The sequence below is a fragment of the Procambarus clarkii genome, chromosome 85 (genome assembly GCF_040958095.1).
Source record: "Procambarus clarkii isolate CNS0578487 chromosome 85, FALCON_Pclarkii_2.0, whole genome shotgun sequence".
NCBI lineage: Eukaryota > Metazoa > Arthropoda > Malacostraca > Decapoda > Cambaridae > Procambarus > Procambarus clarkii.
The window spans coordinates 9,470,371-9,489,733 of record NC_091234.1 but is presented as its reverse complement, the minus strand read 5'-3'; the positions used below and the strand labels follow the sequence as shown (position 1 = coordinate 9,489,733).

General features: G+C 47.9%; 1 protein-coding gene across 1 annotated transcript in view; it reads right to left on the bottom strand.

Annotated features, from left to right (window-relative positions):
• The window catches only part of LOC138358654 (uncharacterized), a 40,969-nt gene extending 27,957 nt beyond the window's left edge, over positions 1 to 13,012 (bottom strand). The window contains exon 1 of the mRNA XM_069316720.1: positions 12,187 to 13,012. Coding sequence (XP_069172821.1) covers positions 12,187 to 13,012 — 826 coding nt within the window. The remainder of the gene's footprint in view (positions 1 to 12,186) is intronic.
• Between the last annotated feature and the right edge of the window lie 6,351 nt (positions 13,013 to 19,363).

The window sequence follows — 19,363 nt, the reverse complement described above, 5'->3', positions numbered from 1 at the left end:
AGATTACTATCCGAGTGCCGGCGGTGGGGTGGTTCAAATAGCTTAGGCTATCACCTCATTTTATCCGGTCGTGATGGTCAAGTGGATTAAGGCGTCTTGTACATACCAGTTGCGTTGCTCCTGGGAGAATGGGTTCGAGTCACTTCTGGGGTGTGAGTTTTCAGTTGCATATTGTCCTGGGGACCATTCAGGCTTGTTCGCATTTGTGTTCCTCACGTGTGCCCCAAAGAATGAGGTGATTTGGTAAAATGCTATGCCCAAGATTACTATCCGAGTGCCGGCGGTGGGGTGGTTCAAATAGCTTAGGCTATCACCTCATTTTGTCCGGTCGTGATGGTCAAGTGGATTAAGGCGTCTTGTACATACCAGTTGCGTTGCTCCTGGGAGTATGGGTTCGAGTCACTTCTGGGGTGTGAGTTTTCAGTTATATATATATATATATATATATATATATATATATATATATATATATATATATATATATATATATTTATATATATATATATATATATATATATATATATATATATATATATATATATATATATATATATATATATATATATATATCGTACCTAGTAGCCAGAACGCACTTCTCAGCCTACTATGCAAGGCCCGATTTGCCTAATAAGCCAAGTTTTCATGAATTAATTGTTTTTCGAGTACCTAACCTACCTAACCTAACCTAACCTAACTTTTTCGGCTACCTAACCTAACCAACCCTATAAAGATAGGTTAGGTTAGGTTAGGTAGGGTTGGTTAGGTTCGGTCATATATCTACGTTAATTTTAACTCAAATAATTTTTTTTTTACCTCATACATAATGAAATGGGTAGCTTTATTATTTCATAAGAAAAAAATTAGAGAAAATATATTAATTCAGGAAAACTTGGCTTATTAGGCAAATCGGGCCTTGCATAGTAGGCCGAGAAGTGCGTTCTGGCTACTAGGTACGACATATATATATATATATATATATATATATATGTCGTACCTAGTAGCCAGAACTCACTTCTCAGCCTACTATGCAAGGCCCGATTTGCCTAATAAGCCAAGTTTTACTGAATTAATATATTTTCTCTAATTTTTTTCTTATGAAATGATAAAGCTACCCATTTCATTATGTATGAGGTCAATTTTTTTTTATTGGAGTTAAAATTAACGTAGATATATGACCGAACCTAACCAACCCTACCTAACCTAATCTAACCTATCTTTATTGGTTAGGTTAGGTTAGGTAGCCGAAAATGTTAGGTTAGGTTAGGTTAGGTAGGTTAGGTAGTCGAAAAAACATTAATTCACGAAAACTAGGCTTATTAGGCAAATCGGGCCTTGCATAGTAGGCTGAGAAGTGAGTTCTGGCTACTAGGTACGACATATATATATATATATATATATATATATATATATATATATATATATATATATATATATATATATATGTCGTACCTAATAGCCAGAACGCACTTCTCAGCCTATTTTGCAAGGCCCGATTTGCCTAATAAGCCAAGTTTTCATGAAATAATGTTTTTTTGACTACCTAACCTACCTAACCTAACCTAACTTTTTCGGCTACCTAACCGAACCTAACCTATAAAGATAGGTTAGGTTAGGTTAGGTAGGGTTGGTTCGGTTTGGTCATATATCTACGTTAATTTTAACTCCAATATAAAAAAATTGACCTCATACATAATGAAATGGGTAGCTTTATCATTTCATGAGAAAAAAATTAGAGAAAATATATTAATTCAGGAAAACTTGGCTTATTAAGTAGGCTGAAAAGTGCGTTCTGGCTACTAGGTACGACATATATATATATATATATATATATATATATATATATATATATATATATATATATATATATATATATATATATATATATATATATATATGCGAAAAATCCACAGAGAAATGGGAAATGAAGGGTTCCTATATCTCATTACAATATTATATTTATATATTGTGTGTTCAGTGAGGCTTTCTTTGCCTTGAATCTTTCATCCCTATTTTCTGACCCCTTTATTCTTTTCACTATTCTAAGCTAATTTATTCCTGTTTCTGGGTAATTCTCTCCCTGGGGATGGTTTGGTCAGGCTCTGGTTGTTGGCCTGTACCCTACCTTTGTTTCTTTTGGTCAGTCTGGTGTTGACAACTGCTTTGATCAGCCGAAACGTTCATCTTCCTTTCCCATTTCTCTGTGGATTTTCCCCATACAAATGATCATTGTTTCATGATCAATTGCATATATATATACAATCTTTGGACAACACCCACCAGTGGGACTCGAACCCAGAAAGCACAACTACCTTCCAGTAGCTGGCATAACTAGTATGCTTTAACCCACTACGCCATCAGACCTTACAAGAAGTAGATAGTTCGAGATATATATCTCAAACATCTCTACCTCCCGAAGGCACCAGATGAGTGAGGGGTCAGTCTGCATTTTTCGTCAAGCCACTGTCAATGTGAGAGAACTCGTGTCCAGCTTATAAGCCTATACTTGCATAAACCACAAGTGAAGATAAACAATCTTTGGACAACACCCACCAGTGGGACTCTGGGTGGGTGTTGTCCAAACTGGAAGGTAGTTGTGCTTTCTGGGTTCGAGTCCCACTGGTGGGTGTTGTCCAAAGATTGTTTATCTTCACTTGTGGTTTATGCAAGTATAGGCTTATAAGCTGGACACGAGTTCTCTCACATTGACAGTGGCTTGACGAAAAATGCAGACTGACCCCTCACTCATCTGGTGCCTTCGGGAGGTAGAGATGTTTGAGATATATATCTCGAACTATCTACTTCTTGTAAGGTCTGATGGCGTAGTGGGTTAAAGCATACTAGTTATGCCAGCTACTGGAAGGTAGTTGTGCTTTCTGGGTTCGAGTCCCACTGGTGGGTGTTGTCCAAAGATTGTTTATCTTCACTTGTGGTTTATGCAAGTATAGGCTTATAAGCTGGACACGAGTTCTCTCACATTGACAGTGGCTTGACGAAAAATGCAGACTGACCCCTCACTCATCTGGTGCCTTCGGGAGGTAGAGATGTTTGAGATATATATCTCGAACTATCTACTTCTTGTAAGGTCTGATGGCGTAGTGGGTTAAAGCATACTAGTTATGCCAGCTACTGGAAGGTAGTTGTGCTTTCTGGGTTCGAGTCCCACTGGTGGGTGTTGTCCAAAGATTGTTTATCTTCACTTGTGGTTTATGCAAGTATAGGCTTATATATATATATATATATATATATATATATATATATATATATATATATATATATATATATATATATATATATATATACATATATATATTTCACATGTGGTTATCCTGCATATATATATATATATATATATATATATATATATATATAAATATATATATATATATATATATATATGTACCTAGTAGCCAGAACCTCGTACTCGGCCTACTATGCATGGCATGATTTGCCTAATAAGCCACCACACTACCAGCAGGAGCCACACAACCAGCAGGAGCCACCACACTACCAGCAAGAGCCACCACACTACCAGCAGGAGCCACCACACTACCAGCAGGTGCCACCACACTACCAGCAGAAGCCACCACATTACCAGCAGGAGCCAGCACACTACCAGCCGGAGCCAAACTCCCAGCAGGAGCCACACTACCAGCAGGAGCCACACTACCAGCAGGAGTTACACTACCAGCAGGAGTCACACTACCAGCAGGAGCCACACTACGATTAGGAGTCACACTACCAGCAGGAGCCACACTACCAGCAGGAGCCACACTACAAGCAGGATCCACCACACTACCAGAAGGAGCCATCACACTACCAGCAGGAGCCACACTACCAGCAGGAGCAACCACACTTCCAGCAAGAGCCACACTACCATCAGGAGCCACACTACCAGCATGAGCCACACTACCAGCAGGAGCCACCACACTACAAGCAAGAGCCATCACACTACCAATTGGAGCCACACTTCCAGCAGGAACTACACTACCAGCAGGAACTACACTACCAGCAGGAGCCACACTACCAGTAGGAGTCACACTACCAGCAGGAGCCACACTACCAGCAGGAGCCACAGTACCAGCAGGAGCCACACTACCAGCAGGATCCACCACACTATCAGCAGGAGCCGTGACACTAATAGCAGGAGCAACACTACCAGCAGGAGCCACACTACTAGCAGGAGTCCACCACACTACCAGCAGGAGCCACCACATTACCAGCAAGAGCCACACTACCAGCAGGAGCCACCACACTACCAGCAGGAGCCACACTACCAGCAGGAGCCACCACATTACCAGCAGGAGCCACACTACCAGCAGGAGCCACCACATTACCAGCAGAATCCATACTACCAGCCGGAGCCACCACACTACTAGCAGGAGCTACACTACCAGCAGGAGCCACCACACTACCAGCAAGAGCCACCACACTACCAGCAGGAGCCACCACACTACCAGCAGGAGCAACACTACTAGCAGGAGCCACACTACCAGCAGGAGCCATACTACAAGCAGGAGCCACCACACTACCAGCAGGAGCCACACTACCAGAAAAAGCCACTACACTACCAGCAGGAGCCACCACACTACGAGCATGGGCCACACTACCAGCAGGAGCGACCACACAACCAGTAGGAGCCACACTAATAGCAGGAGCCACACTACAAGCAGGAGCCACACTACCAGCAGAAGCGCCATACTACCAGCAGGAGCCACCACAATACCAGCAGGAGCCACCGCACTACCAGCAGGAGCCACACTACCAGCAGAAGCCACCACATTACCAGCAGGAGCCAGCACACTACCAGCAGGAGCCAAACTATCAGCAGGAGCCACACTACCAGCAGGAGCCACACAACCAGCAGGAGCCACCATATTAGCAGCAGGAGCCACCACACTACCAGCAGGAGTCACACTACCAGCAGGAGCCACCACACTACCATCAGGAGCCACCACATTACCAGCAGAAGGCACCACACTACCATCAGGAGCCACACTACCAGCAGGAGCCACCACACTACCAGCAGGAGCCACCACATTACCAGCAGGAGCCACACTACCAGCAGGAGCCACCACACTACCAGCAGGAGCCACCACACTACCAGCAGGAGCCATCACACTACCAGTAGGAGTCACACTAACAGCAGGAGCCACACTACCAGCAGGAGCCACACTACCAGCAGGAGCCACCACACTACCAACATGAGCCACACTACCAGCAGGAGCCACACTACCAGCAAGAGCCACACTACCAGCAGGAGCCACCACACTACCAGCAGGAGCCATCACACTACCAGCAGAAGCCACCACATTACCAGCAGGAGCCAGCACACTACCAGCCGGAGCCAAACTCCCAGCAGGAGCCACACTACCAGCAGGAGCCACACTACCAGCAGGAGTTACAATACCAGCAGGAGTCACACTACCAGCAGGAGCCACACTACGATTAGGAGTCACACTACCAGCAGGAGCCACACTACCAGCAGGAGCCACACTACAAGCAGGAGCCACCACACTACCAGAAGGAGCCATCACACTACCAGCAGGAGCCACACTACCAGCAGGAGCAACCACACTTCCAGCAAGAGCCACACTACCATCAGGAGCCACACTACCAGCATGAGCCACACTACCAGCAGGAGCCACCACACAACAAGCAAGAGCCATCACACTACCAATTGGAGCCACACTACCAGCAGGAACCACACTACCAGCAGGAGCCACACTACCAGTAGGAGTCACACTACCAGCAGGAGCCACACTACCAGCAGGAGCCACAGTACCAGCAGGAGCCACACTACCAGCAGGATCCACCACACTACCAGCAGGAGCCGTGACACTAATAGCAGGAGCAACACTACCAGCAGGAGCCACACTACTAGCAGGATTCCACCACACTACCAGCAGGAGCCACCACATTACCAGCAAGAGCCACACTACCAGCAGGAGCCACCACACTACCAGCAGGAGCCACACTACCAGCAGGAGCCACCACATTACCAGCAGGAGCCACACTACCAGCAGGAGCCACCACATTACCAGCAGGATCCATACTACCAGCCGGAGCCACCACACTACTAGCAGGAGCTACACTACCAGCAGGAGCCACCACACTACCAGCAAGAGCCACCACACTACCAGCAGGAGCCACCACACTACCAGCAGGAGCAACACTACTAGCAGGAGCCACACTACCAGCAGGAGCTATACTACAAGCAGGAGCCACCACACTACCAGCAGAAGCCACCACATTACCAGAAGGAGACTTACTACCAGCAGGAGCCACCACACTACCAGCAGGAGCCACACTACCAGAAAAAGCCACTACACTACCAGCAGGAGCCACCACACTACGAGCATGGGCCACACTACCAGCAGGAGCCACCACACTACCAGTAGGAGCCACACTAATAGCAGGAGCCACACTACAAGCAGGAGTCACACTACCAGCAGAAGCCACCATACTACCAGCAGGAGCCACCACAATACCAGCAGGAGCCACCGCACTACCAGCAGGAGCCACACTTCCAGCAGAAACCACCACATTACCAGCAGGAGCCAGCACACTACCAGCAGGAGCCAAACTACCAGCAGGAGCCACATTACCAGCAGGAGCCACACAACCAGCAGGAGCCTCCATATTAGCAGCAGGAGCCACCACACTACCAGCAGGAGTCACACTACCAGCAGGAGCCACCACACTACCATCAGGAGCCACCACATTACCAGCAGAAGCCACCACACTACCATCAGGAGCCACACTACCAGCAGGAGCCACCACACTACCAGCAGGAGCCACCACATTACCAGCAGGAGCCACACTACCAGCAGGAGCCACCACACTACCAGCAGGAGCCACACTACCAGCAGGAGCCACACTAAAAGCAGGAGCCACACTACCAGCAGAAGCCACACTACCAGCAGGAGCCAACACACTACCAGGAGGAGCCATCCGCTACCAGCAGGAGCCACACTAGCAGTAGAAGCCACACTACCAGCAAGAGCCACATTACCAGCAGGAGCCACTACACTACCAGCAGGAGCCACCACACTACCAGCAGAAGCCACACTACCAGCAGGAGCCACCACACTATCAGCAAGAGCCACCACACTACCAGCAGAAGCCACACTACCAGCAGGAGCAACACTACCAGCAGGAGCCACAATACCAGCAGGATCCACCACACTACCAGCAGGAGCCATCACACTACCAGTAGGAGTCACACTAACAGCAGGAGCCACACTACCAGCAGGAGCCACACTACCAGCAGGAGCCACCACACTACCAACATGAGCCACACTACCAGCAGGAGCCACACTACCAGCAAGAGCCACACTACCAGCAGGAGCCACCACACTACCTGCAGGAGCCATCACACTACCAATAGAAGCCACACTACCAGCAGGAGCCACACTACCAGCAGGAGCCACACTACCAGCAGGAGCCACACTACCAGTAGGAGTTACACTATCAGTAGGAGCCACCACACTACCAGCCGAAGCCACCACATTACCAGCAGGAGCCACACTACCAACAGTAGTTACGACACTACCAGCAGGAGCCACACTACCAGAAAAAGCCACTACATTACCAGCAGGAGCCACCACACTACGAGCATGGGCCACACTACCAGCAGGAGCCACCACACTACCAGTAGGAGCCACACTACCAGCAGGAGCCACACTACAAGCAGGAGCCACACTACCAGCAAAAGCCACCATACTACCAGCAGGAGCCACCACAATACCAGCAGGAGCCACCGCACTACCAGCAGGAGCCACACTACCAGCAGAAGCCACCATATTACCAGCAGGAGCCAGCACACTACCAGCAGGAGCCAAACTACCAGCAGGAGCCACACTACCAGCAGGAACCACACTACCAGCAGGAGCCACCATATTAGCAGCAAGAGCCACCACACTACCAGCAGGATCCACACTACCAGCAGGAGCCACCACACTACCATCAGGAGCCACCACATTACCAGCAGAAGCCACCACACTACCATCAGGATCCTCACTACCAGCAGGAGCCACCACACTACCAGCAGGAGCCACCACATTACCAGCAGGAGCCACCACATTACCAGCAGGAGCCACACTACCAGCAGGAGCCACCACACTACCAGCAGGAGCCACACTACCAGCAGGAGCCACACTAAAAGCAGGAGCCACACTACCAGCAGAAGCCACACTACCAGCAGGAGCCACCACACTACCAGGAGGAGCCATCCGCTACCAGCAGGAGCCACACTAGCAGTAGAAGCCACACTACCAGCAAGAGCCACATTACCAGCAGGAGCCACTACACTACCAGCAGGAGCCACCACACTACCAGCAGAAGCCACACTACCAGCAGGAGCCACCACACTATCAGCAAGAGCCACCACACTACCAGCAGAAGCCACACTACCAGCAGGAGCAACACTACCAGCAGGAGCCACAATACCAGCAGGATCCACCACACTACCAGCAGGAGCCATCACACAACCAGTAGGAGTCACACTAACAGCAGGAGCCACACTACCAGCAGGAGCCACACTACCAGCAGGAGCCACCACACTACCAACATGAGCCACACTACCAGCAGGAGCCACACTACCAGCAAGAGCCACACTACCAGCAGGAGCCACCACACTACCAGCAGGAGCCATCACACTACCAATAGAAGCCACACTACCAGCAGGAGCCACACTACCAGCAGGAGCCACACTACCAGCAGGAGCCACACTACCAGTAGGAGTTACACTATCAGTAGGAGCCACCACACTACCAGCCGAAGCCACCACATTACCAGCAGGAGCCACACTACCAACAGAAGCCACGACACTACCAGCAGGAGCCACACTACCAGAAAAAGCCACTACATTACCAGCAGGAGCCACCACACTACGAGCATGGGCCACACTACCAGCAGGAGCCACCACACTACCAGTAGGAGCCACACTACCAGCAGGAGCCACACTACAAGCAGGAGCCACACTACCAGCAGAAGCCACCATACTACCAGCAGGAGCCACCACAATACCAGCAGGAGCCACCGCACTACCAGCAGGAGCCACACTACCAGCAGAAGCCACCACATTACCAGCAGGAGCCAGCACACTACCAGCAGGAGCCAAACTACCAGCAGGAGCCACACTACCAGCAGGAACCACACTACCAGCAGGAGCCACCATATTAGCAGCAAGAGCCACCACACTACCAGCAGGATCCACACTACCAGCAGGAGCCACCACACTACCATCAGGAGCCACCACATTACCAGCAGAAGCCACCACACTACCATCAGGAGCCACACTACCAGCAGGAGCCACCACACTATCAGCAGGAGCCACCACATTACCAGCAGGAGCCACACTACCAGCAGGAGCCACCACACTATCAGCAGGAGCCACACTACCAGCAGGATCTACCACACTACCAGCAGGAGACATCACACTACCAGCAGGAGCCACACTACCTGCAAGAGCCACCATACTACCAGCAAGAGCCACACTACCAGCAGGAGCCACACTAAAAGCAGGAGCCACACTACCAGCAGGAGCCACACTACCAGCAGGAGCCACCTCACTACCAGCAGGAGCCATCCGCTACCAGCTGGAGCCACACTTCCAGTAGGAGCCACACTACCAGCAGGAGCCACATTACCAGCAGGAGCCACTACACTACCAGCAGGAGCCACCACACTACCAGCAGGAGCCACACTATTAGCAGGAGCCACCACACTATCAGCAAGAGCCACCACACTACCAGCAGTAGCCACACTACCAGCAGGAGTCACACTACCAGCAGGATCCACCACACTACCAGCAGGAGCCATTACACTACCAGTAGGAGTCACACTAACAGCAGAAGCCACACTACCAGCAGGTGCCACACTACCAGTAGGAGCCACCACACTACCAACATGAGCCACACTACCAGCAGGAGCCACACTACCAGCAGGAGCCACACTACCAGCAGGAGCCACCACACTACCAGCATGAGCCATCACACTACCAATAGGAGCCACACTACCAGCAGGAGCCACACTACCAGCAGGAGCCACACTACCAGTAGGAGTCACACTACCAGTAGGAGTCACACTACCAGCAGGAGCCACACTACCAGCAGGAGCCACACTACCAGCAGGATCTACCACACTACCAGCAGGAGCCATCGCACTACCAGCAGGAGCCACACTACCAGGAAGAGCCTCCACACTACCAGCAAGAGCCACATTACCAGCAGGAGCCACACTACTAGCAGGAGCCACCACACTACAAGCAGGAGCCATCACACTACCAGCAGGAGCCACACTACCAGCAGGAGCCACGCTACCAGCAGGAGCCACTACACTACCAGCAGGAGCCACCACTCCACCAGCAGGAGCTACACTACCAGCAGGAGCCACCACACGATCAGCAAGAGCCACCACACTACCAGCAGGAGCCATACTAACAGCAGAAGCCACCACACTACCAGCAGGGACCACACTACCAGCAAGAGTCACCACACTACCAGCAGGAGCCACCACACTACCAGCAGGAGCCACCACACTACCAGCAAGAAACCCCACACTACTAGCAGGAGCCACACTACCAGCAGGAGCCACCACACTACCAACAGGAGCAACATTACCAGCATTAGCCACCACACTACCAGCAGGAGCCACCACACTGCCAGCAGGAGCCACCACACTACCATCTGGAGCCACCACACTACGAGCAATAGCCACACTACCAGCAGGAGCCACCACACTACAGGAAGGAGCCACCATACTACCAGCAGGAGCCACCACACTACCAGCAGGAGCCACCACACTACCAGCAGGAGCCACACTACCAGCAGGAGCCACCAAACTAGCAGCAGGAGCCACCACACTACAAGCAGGAGCCACCACATTACCAGCAGGAGCCACCACACTACCAGCAGGAGCCACACTACCAGCAGGAGCCACCACATTACCAGCAGGAGCCACACTACCAGCAGGAGCCACCACACTGCCAGCAGGAGCCACCACACTCCCAGCAGGAGCCACACTACCAGCAGGAGCCACATTACCAGCAGGAGCCACCATACTTCCAGCAGGAGCCACCACATTACCAGCAGAAGCCACCACACTACCAGCAGCAGCCACCACATTACCAGCAGGAGCTACACTACCAGCAGGAGCCACCACACTACCAGCAGGAGCCACCACACTACCAGCAGGAGCCACACTACCAGCAAGAGCCACATTACCAGCAGGAGCCCCCACACTTCCAGCAGGAGCCACCACATTACCAGCAGGAGCCACACTACCAGCAGGAGCCACCACACTACCAGCAGGAGCGACACTACCAGCAGGAGCCACCACACTACCAGCACGAGCCACACTACCAGCAGGAGCCACCACACTACAAGAAGGAGCCACCATACTACCAGCAGGAGCCACCACACTACCAGCAGGAGCTACCACGTTACCAGCAGGAGCCCCACTACTAGCAGGAGTCACCACACTAGCAGCAGGAGCCACCACACTACAAGCAAGAGCCACCACATTACCAGCAGGAGCCACCACACTACCAGCAGGAGCCACCACACTTCCAGCAGGAGCCACCACATTACCAGCAGGAGCCACACTACCAGCAGGAGCCACCACACTGCCAGCAGGAGCCACCACACTACCAGCAGGAGCCACATTACAAGGAGGAGCCACCTCACTTCCAGCAGGAGCCACCACCTTACCAGCAGAAGCCACGTACCACACTACCAGCAGGAGCCACCACATTACCAGCAGGAGCTACACTACCAGCAGGAGCCACCACAATACCAGCAGGAGCCACACTACCAGCAACAGCCACATTACCAGCAGGAGCCACCACACTTCCAGCAGGAGCCACCACATTACCAGCAGGAGCCACACTACCAGCAGGAGCCACCACACTACCAGCAGGAGCGACACTACCAGCAGGAGCCACTACACTACCAGCAGGTGCCACCACACTACCAGCAGGAGGCCCACTACCAGCAGGAGCCATCACACTACTAGCAGGAGCCACCACACTACCAGCAGGAGCCACCACATTACCAGCAGGAGCCACACTAACAGAAGGAGCCACTACACTACCAGCAGGAGCCACCACACTACCAGTAGGAGCCACACTACCAGCAGGAGTTACACTACCAGCAGCAGTTACACTACCAGCAGGATCCACCACACTTCCAGCAGGAGCCACACTACCAGCAGGATCCAAACTACCAGCAGGATCCACCACACTACCAGAAGGAGCCATCACACTACTATCAGGAGCCACACTACCAGCAGGAGCAACCACACTTCCAGCAAGACCCACACTACTAGCAGGAGCCACACTACCAGCATGAGCCACACTACCAGCAGGAGACACCACACTACAAGCAGGAGCCACACTACCAGCAGGACCCACACTACCAGCAGGAGCCACAATACCAGCAGGACCCACACTACCAGCAGGAGCCACACTACCAGCAGGACCCACACTACCAGCAGGAGCCACACTACCAGCAGGAGCCAAACTACCAGTAGGAGTCACACTACCAGCAGGAGCCACACTACCAGCAGGAGTCACTCTACCAGCAGGAGCCACACTACCAGCAGGATCCACACTACCAGCAGGATCCACCACACTACCAGAAGGAGCCGTCACACTTCCATCAGGAGCCACACTACCAGCAGGAGCCACCACACTTCCAGCAAGAGCCCCACTACTAGCAGGAGCCACACTACCAGCATGAGCCACACTACCAGCAGGAACCACCACACTACAAGCAGGAGCCACACTGCCAGAAGGAGCCACACTACTAGCAGGAGCCACACTACCAGCAGGAGCCACACTACCAGTAGGAGTCACACTACCAGCAGAGGCCACACTACCAGCAGGATCCACCACACTACCTGCAGGAGCCGTCACACTACCTGCAGGAGCCACACTAGCAGCAGGAGCAACTACACTACCAGCAAGAACCATCACACTACCAGTAGGAGCCACACTACCATCAGGAGCCATATTCGTTTGCCTTGTTCGGGTTGAATGTAGACACAGTAGTCGCTTCTGTATATATTTATTGAGTGAGGCAAACAGGTGTATAACTGGCCAGCCGAGGTCCACCTACTCTGGGTCTGTGAGGATAACAGAGGCTGCTGGGAGCATGCCTGATGCTCCTCTGTCTGGCATGACGTCAGAGGCCTACTCGCCTGTGATTGGTTACATTTCAACTGACAGAATTTGAGTATAACACCGCTCGGACACGCTACCAAGTCGACGTCCCTTGTCGACAAGCTCTGGCTAGCTATATAGTTACAATGATACTGAAAGGACCTCGGTGGCATACAATAATGGCTTACATGTGAAATTTGCATAATAAAACATTGAAAGAAGATCAGGTGTGCGTAATACAAACAACTCGGCATATATGCACCAAAAAAAAATTCATCATAATAGGTGAAAATCATGGTAACAATGCTTTGATTAAATCAGAGTATTAAGAACATGTGTATGTCTACTGATCAGATATGAACAATACAACTCAAGGTATTGCCTAAACAAAATTATTAACATGTGTCAATGGCATGTGCTTGAAAACCATACAAAATTAAACAATTATTACATTAATAGAACAAAGTTTTGACCTAACAACCACAATTGAATTTCAAGATAGATAATTTTTTTTTTTTTCTCTTTTTTTTTTTTTTTTTTTTTTTTTTTCGAAATATACAATATATTTACAAGACCAATGTACAATATATATAATGTGCAATATATTTACAAGCATATACAAGACCTGGATCAAGAAGACTAACATCTGCGTGATAGCAGTCAGGATTCACTGGCCACAATGTGGTTGCTAGAACAATAATAACTCTTATGACAAGCACTGTAAAAATACAAATGGTAGTAGACTTGACAATGGCATCTAATTCATAACAAAATAAAGTTGAGAAAAACTATACATTATATATAATGGTAATAATAAGACACATGTGGTAGAAATACTGCAAATGATTGTTTTGAAAAAAAAAAACAGAATAACTGCAGAGTGCAATCAATTATAAATTCTGCGGATATCTACACCTAGCTCATCCAGAGCACTATACAACTCTGGCTCTGACTGAAGGTCCGGAACAGATGAAACTTCATGTGACAAACTATCATCTTGAGAGATATCCTCGTTAACATCTAGCCAATGGACGTGTGGTGAGTGCACGGTTGAAACGAGAGGTCTAGATCTAAGATTATAATTGCTAGTATGGGGTTGCTGAACATCCAGTGGTCTGTCAACCACAGGAGGTGGTGTCCGAGTAGGAGTATCTGTCTGGGTAAGTTCATTGTCATCTTCCTCATCAGTCTCGTCAACAGTCATTTTAGCTAACTTCATGTGGTCTAAATGTTCATTTATATACTCTCCTGTTAACAAGTTCTTAAGTCTGTATTTGTTACCTTTAATAAGCTCGATTACCTTATATGGACCCAAAAATTTCTTAGTTAACTTGTACATAGGACCAGACCTGTGTTGGTTAAGTATCATTACTACAGATCCAATAGTTATTTTATTGGGTTTAGCTCGTGCATTCCTTGCTAGAGTGAACTCGGCTGTTGCTTTGGACAGTTGTTCTCGTATTTTCTTGAATACTAATTGCATTTGTCTACGCTTCACTTGAACAAAATCATCTACGTTATATAAGGGAGTAGGAGGTACGTTAATCAATTCATTAGGGAGGATCTTATCTGTACCATAAAGAATAGCGTGAGGTGTGTCACCAGTAGAAACATTAATTGAAGAATTTATAGCACACTGAATTAAGGGTATAAAATCATCCCAATTGTTGTTATCAAAATTCAACGTGACTCTCAAGGCATCTAACACTTTCCTGTTAGTACGTTCAGCTAGTCCATTACTTGCCGGATGGTAAGGCATAATGCTACATTTTTTGATGTTATATAAATCACACAAGCTAGTTAGAATACTATTACTGAATTCTGGACCATTATCTGAAAGGATTACTTTAGGCATACTATATCTACAAATTATTTGGTCATGGAATGCGCTGGCTATGGTTTCTGCTGTTTTGTTCGGGATAGGAACTAGTTCGCAAAACCGTGAAAAATTATCGACCATTACAAGCAAATGTTTGTTCCCTTTCTCTGTTTCCGCAAAATTTGTCAATAAATCCATCGATATTCGTTCCCAAGGAGCTTTAGTTGCTGGGTACACCTGAATTGGATTAGGCCCTGAAACATGTCCCTTGTGCTGTAAACAAGTTAAACATCTGTCAACATAATGAGCAATCTCCTTAGCCATTTTTGGCCAAAAATATTTCAATCGACCTTGTTGGAGTGTACGATCCTTTCCTGGATGTGCACTTGCAGGAGCATCATGGATAATTTTTAACACAGTTGGTACCAAGACAGCTGGAACAACTAACTGACAACATTTCCTCGGGGCTGTCCCTAGCTTTACTACTCTACACAGTAAATTGTCCAACATAACTAGTTCTTTCAATGGTACTGGCGGTTTATGAATCGGGCGAGTGTCTTGCTTAGTCAAAAATTTAATGACAGGTGCCCATATGGGGTCTTGTCTTTGTTCCGTTTCTACTACTGTAGCATCTAATGCTGGGTAATTTAACTGAATCGCAGCTACGTGTCGAGAAAACGCATCCGCTACAACATTTTGCTTTCCTGGAATATATCCAAATGTGGGATTGAATTCTTGAATTGTGAGCAAATATCTAGCAAACTTTCCAACTGGATTCTTATTTTTGAACAAGGGAATTAATGGTTGGTGATCTGTAAGAACATGAACTGGGTAATTATAAATTGTATCCTTGAAATGTTTAAGTGCCCAAACAACTGCCAAGGCTTCTCGTTCTGTTGCACTATAATTTTTCTCTTCTTTGGATAATGTGCGGCTAGCATAAGCTATTGCGTGATCTCTGTGACCTTCTGTTTGAAGTAATGCAGCACCTAGACCTATGTCACTAGCATCTGTAACCAACGTAAAAGGTTTAGAAAAATCTGGATACCTAAGGACAGGTGACGAAATCAAGGCTGCTTTGAGTTTTTTGAATGACTGATCCTGGGCCTCTCCCCAAACAAAGGGTTCATCTTTTCTTTGCAACTTGTAAAGCGGAGCGGCTATAATAGAGAATCCAGCAATAAATGAACGATAAAATCCTACAAGACCTGTGAACTGTCTTACGGCTTCTGCGGTACGAGGTGTTGGAAAATCACGGGCAGCAATAATTTTTGATTCATTCAATGTAATACCTGAAGGTGTAACTGTATGACCTAGGAAATTAATCTTTTGCTTTAAAAATGAACATTTTGCAAGCTTTATTTTTAAATTAGCTTCAGCGAGCTTTGCAAGTACTTTTTCAAGGTTCTGGAAATGAGTCTGAACATCTTGCGACATGATTATGAGATCATCAAGGTAAACTAGAAGCGTACTTCCTATCAATCTACGAAATAGATTTGTCATGAGCCGTGAAAAGGTTATTGGACTACTACGCAAACCAAACGGCATTCTTTTGAAATGAAAATGACCATTGGGAGTACTAAAGGCTGTCAATTGTTTACTTTCCTCATCAAGGGGGATTTGCCAGAATCCCTGCAACAAATCTAACGTTGAGAATACTTTGTTTCGACCAATACTTTGCAACAAATCATTGAGAACTGGAAGTGGGAAACGATCAGGTATTGTTACTCTGTTAAGCTTGCGATAATCGATTACAGGTCTCCAAGTCCCATCTCGCTTTGGTACAAGAATCAATGGAGCGTTCCATGGCGAATTACTCGATTCAATTACATCACTCTGTAACATTTCTTCTACAAGTCTATCTGCTTCTGCTCTCTGAGAATGGGGAAGACGGTAAGCTGGTACATAAATAGGCGTAGTTCCTTGTTCAAGGGGAATTTTATGTGTAATGAGAGGAGTGAGACCTAATTTTTCTCCTGGTAGAGCAACAACAGCTCTATTCCTGTTCAAAATTTCCAAAAGCTGAGCCACAGAGTCAGGAAAATCAGTAGGACTGAGGTGTTGCGCTTGCACCTCTGGCTGAGATCCCTGTTCTCCTGGTGTGAGTGTACAAACAGTATGATCCATGGAGACATCATCCACAACTCGCACCGGTAACGAGTAATGGGCAAAATCTACAACATGGGTACCAGACTGGAGATGGATATCGGCATTACTTGTGTTCGCGATAAAAAGTGAGACAGTACCATCCTGCACTGTGTGCCAGGAGGGTTCAACAAATGTACCATTCACTTTACATGTTTCACTTTCCGCAATCACATCCGACAACTCAGGCACTCCCTGAACCTTAACTCTTATTCTGGTGAGAGAATGAGGGTGTAACACAGTGTCAGTAGCCATGGAACCACTGACTTCAGAGATGGAAGCTGCCAGGCGAGCGAGACAACGAGAATCCGTTAGGGCGTCCCCTTCCAGAAAGTCCCGATACTCATTCTCCTTAACAACTGCACAACTACTATGCTTCAATCGAGTGCCTGTTTTCTCGGGTATGCTACCACGACAATGATCTGACAAACCTACGCTAGCAAGGCGGGTGTCAACAAAATTAACATAATCTGATTGAAGGTTGAACTCGTGGCCCTGTCGATACATGCTACACAAGGGTATGACATGGTCTTTGATACTTATGTTCCAACGATGGGGAAACAATGCAATATTTTCATCAATCATGGTGTACAGACCTAAGAGAATGTCTCCAGGAAAATGAATAATGTCAACAACTAAACATGTTATAGACAATGTGACATCATTGAACTTGAGTGGGAGGTCAATTTCACCCTGAACTTTTACTTTATTTCCTGAAATACCACTTAGAAAAGGTATGTGTGACTGTTTTAAAATAGTAGGGTGCTTACTTTCAATGTCTCTAAGAGCTGAGGGCTTGACAATATTAATTTTTGCACCTGAGTCAAGAAAAACTTTTAAAACTCTACCATGTACAATGGCTGATACAAGGGGACCATCACTTGAGACTGGACAAGTTACTATTTTTGACTTATGTTGTCTGGGATATCTGCGTCTTGTTTGTGTCAAATTTACTGTGGATCCGTCAACATCTACAACTGGTCTAGAGTCAGTGTCCTCCTCTGTCAAGTGTCCAAATCTATTTTGGGTAGCTACTGAATACACAGGGAGGGCACTAGGATTGGCTAGCTTGAATTGGTTAGCGGATGGCCTTGGGGGTTTCCCGACGACATGGAGTGAACATTCTGAGCTCCAGCATTCTGTGACTGAGCATTATAATTTGAAGTTGCATTATAGCTGGGCTGGGAGTTGTAATTACGAGAGTTCTGATAATGTCTTGGACGCTGTGAGCCTCGCCAAGACTGACCATGGGAGTTACGAGGTGGAGATGTCCTTTGCCTAGCTCTACAATCCGCAGTGTGGTGACCAACTTGTTTATGGTACGTGCAATATGGAAGCCTAGAATGATTAGATTGATGAGGGGGCCGAGAGAATTGTCTAGGAGGTGATGATCTAGGGGCGGACCAACAGTCCCTTGCAAGGTGGTTACTCTTACCACAATGCCAACATGAGGGAGTGGATGGTTGTGGACTATGGCGTTTCGGCATTTTATGAGGCGGCGAATTTGACTGGGGGCTACGAGCATGGGTACGCTTCTGCGACCAAGAGTTTTGAGAATTTGTGGGAGGATGCTGAGAACTTGTAACTACATTTACAGCATCAGAGGGTGGCAACAGTTGAGCACTTCGGGGAGCTAGTTTATCGGCGGCATTGTTAATAGCCTCAAATACTTCACCAATTTCATGTTTAACACCAAAATTTTGTTGCTCAACGATTGGTTTTGTATGCTCGGGGGCAAAATGCATTAAAGTACCAAATGCTATCATTTTGGCCATAGCCTCAGGGGACAGATTATTGTCTTTATCTAACCAAGTTGAATTATTCATAGCAGAAACTAAGGCATACAGATACTGATCGAGACGGCTAGTAAACGCATTAAACGATTCACCAGGCTGCATGGTGGCATTGGCAATTTTCTTGACTAACCTATATGGGTCAAGGTCTCCTTTATTAACAAAGCGACGGCGAAAGAAATCCTTAAATTCAGGCCAAGACTGAAGGCTAACAATGGCTTTCTCATCAACAACAAAACGTGCATCACCTTTGGTTGTGTCCACGGCTGACCGTGCAATTGCTAAGTATTCGGCATCAGTAGGCTTAGAAAAACGTGCAACTGTTTTCGCTTCAACCTTACTAAACCATGATTCTAATAAACGCGATTCCCCAGCAAAAAGAGGAATAGCCATTTCCTGAGCTGATCTCTGGCCATTGGGACGAGCAACTGTTCCCATTGATTC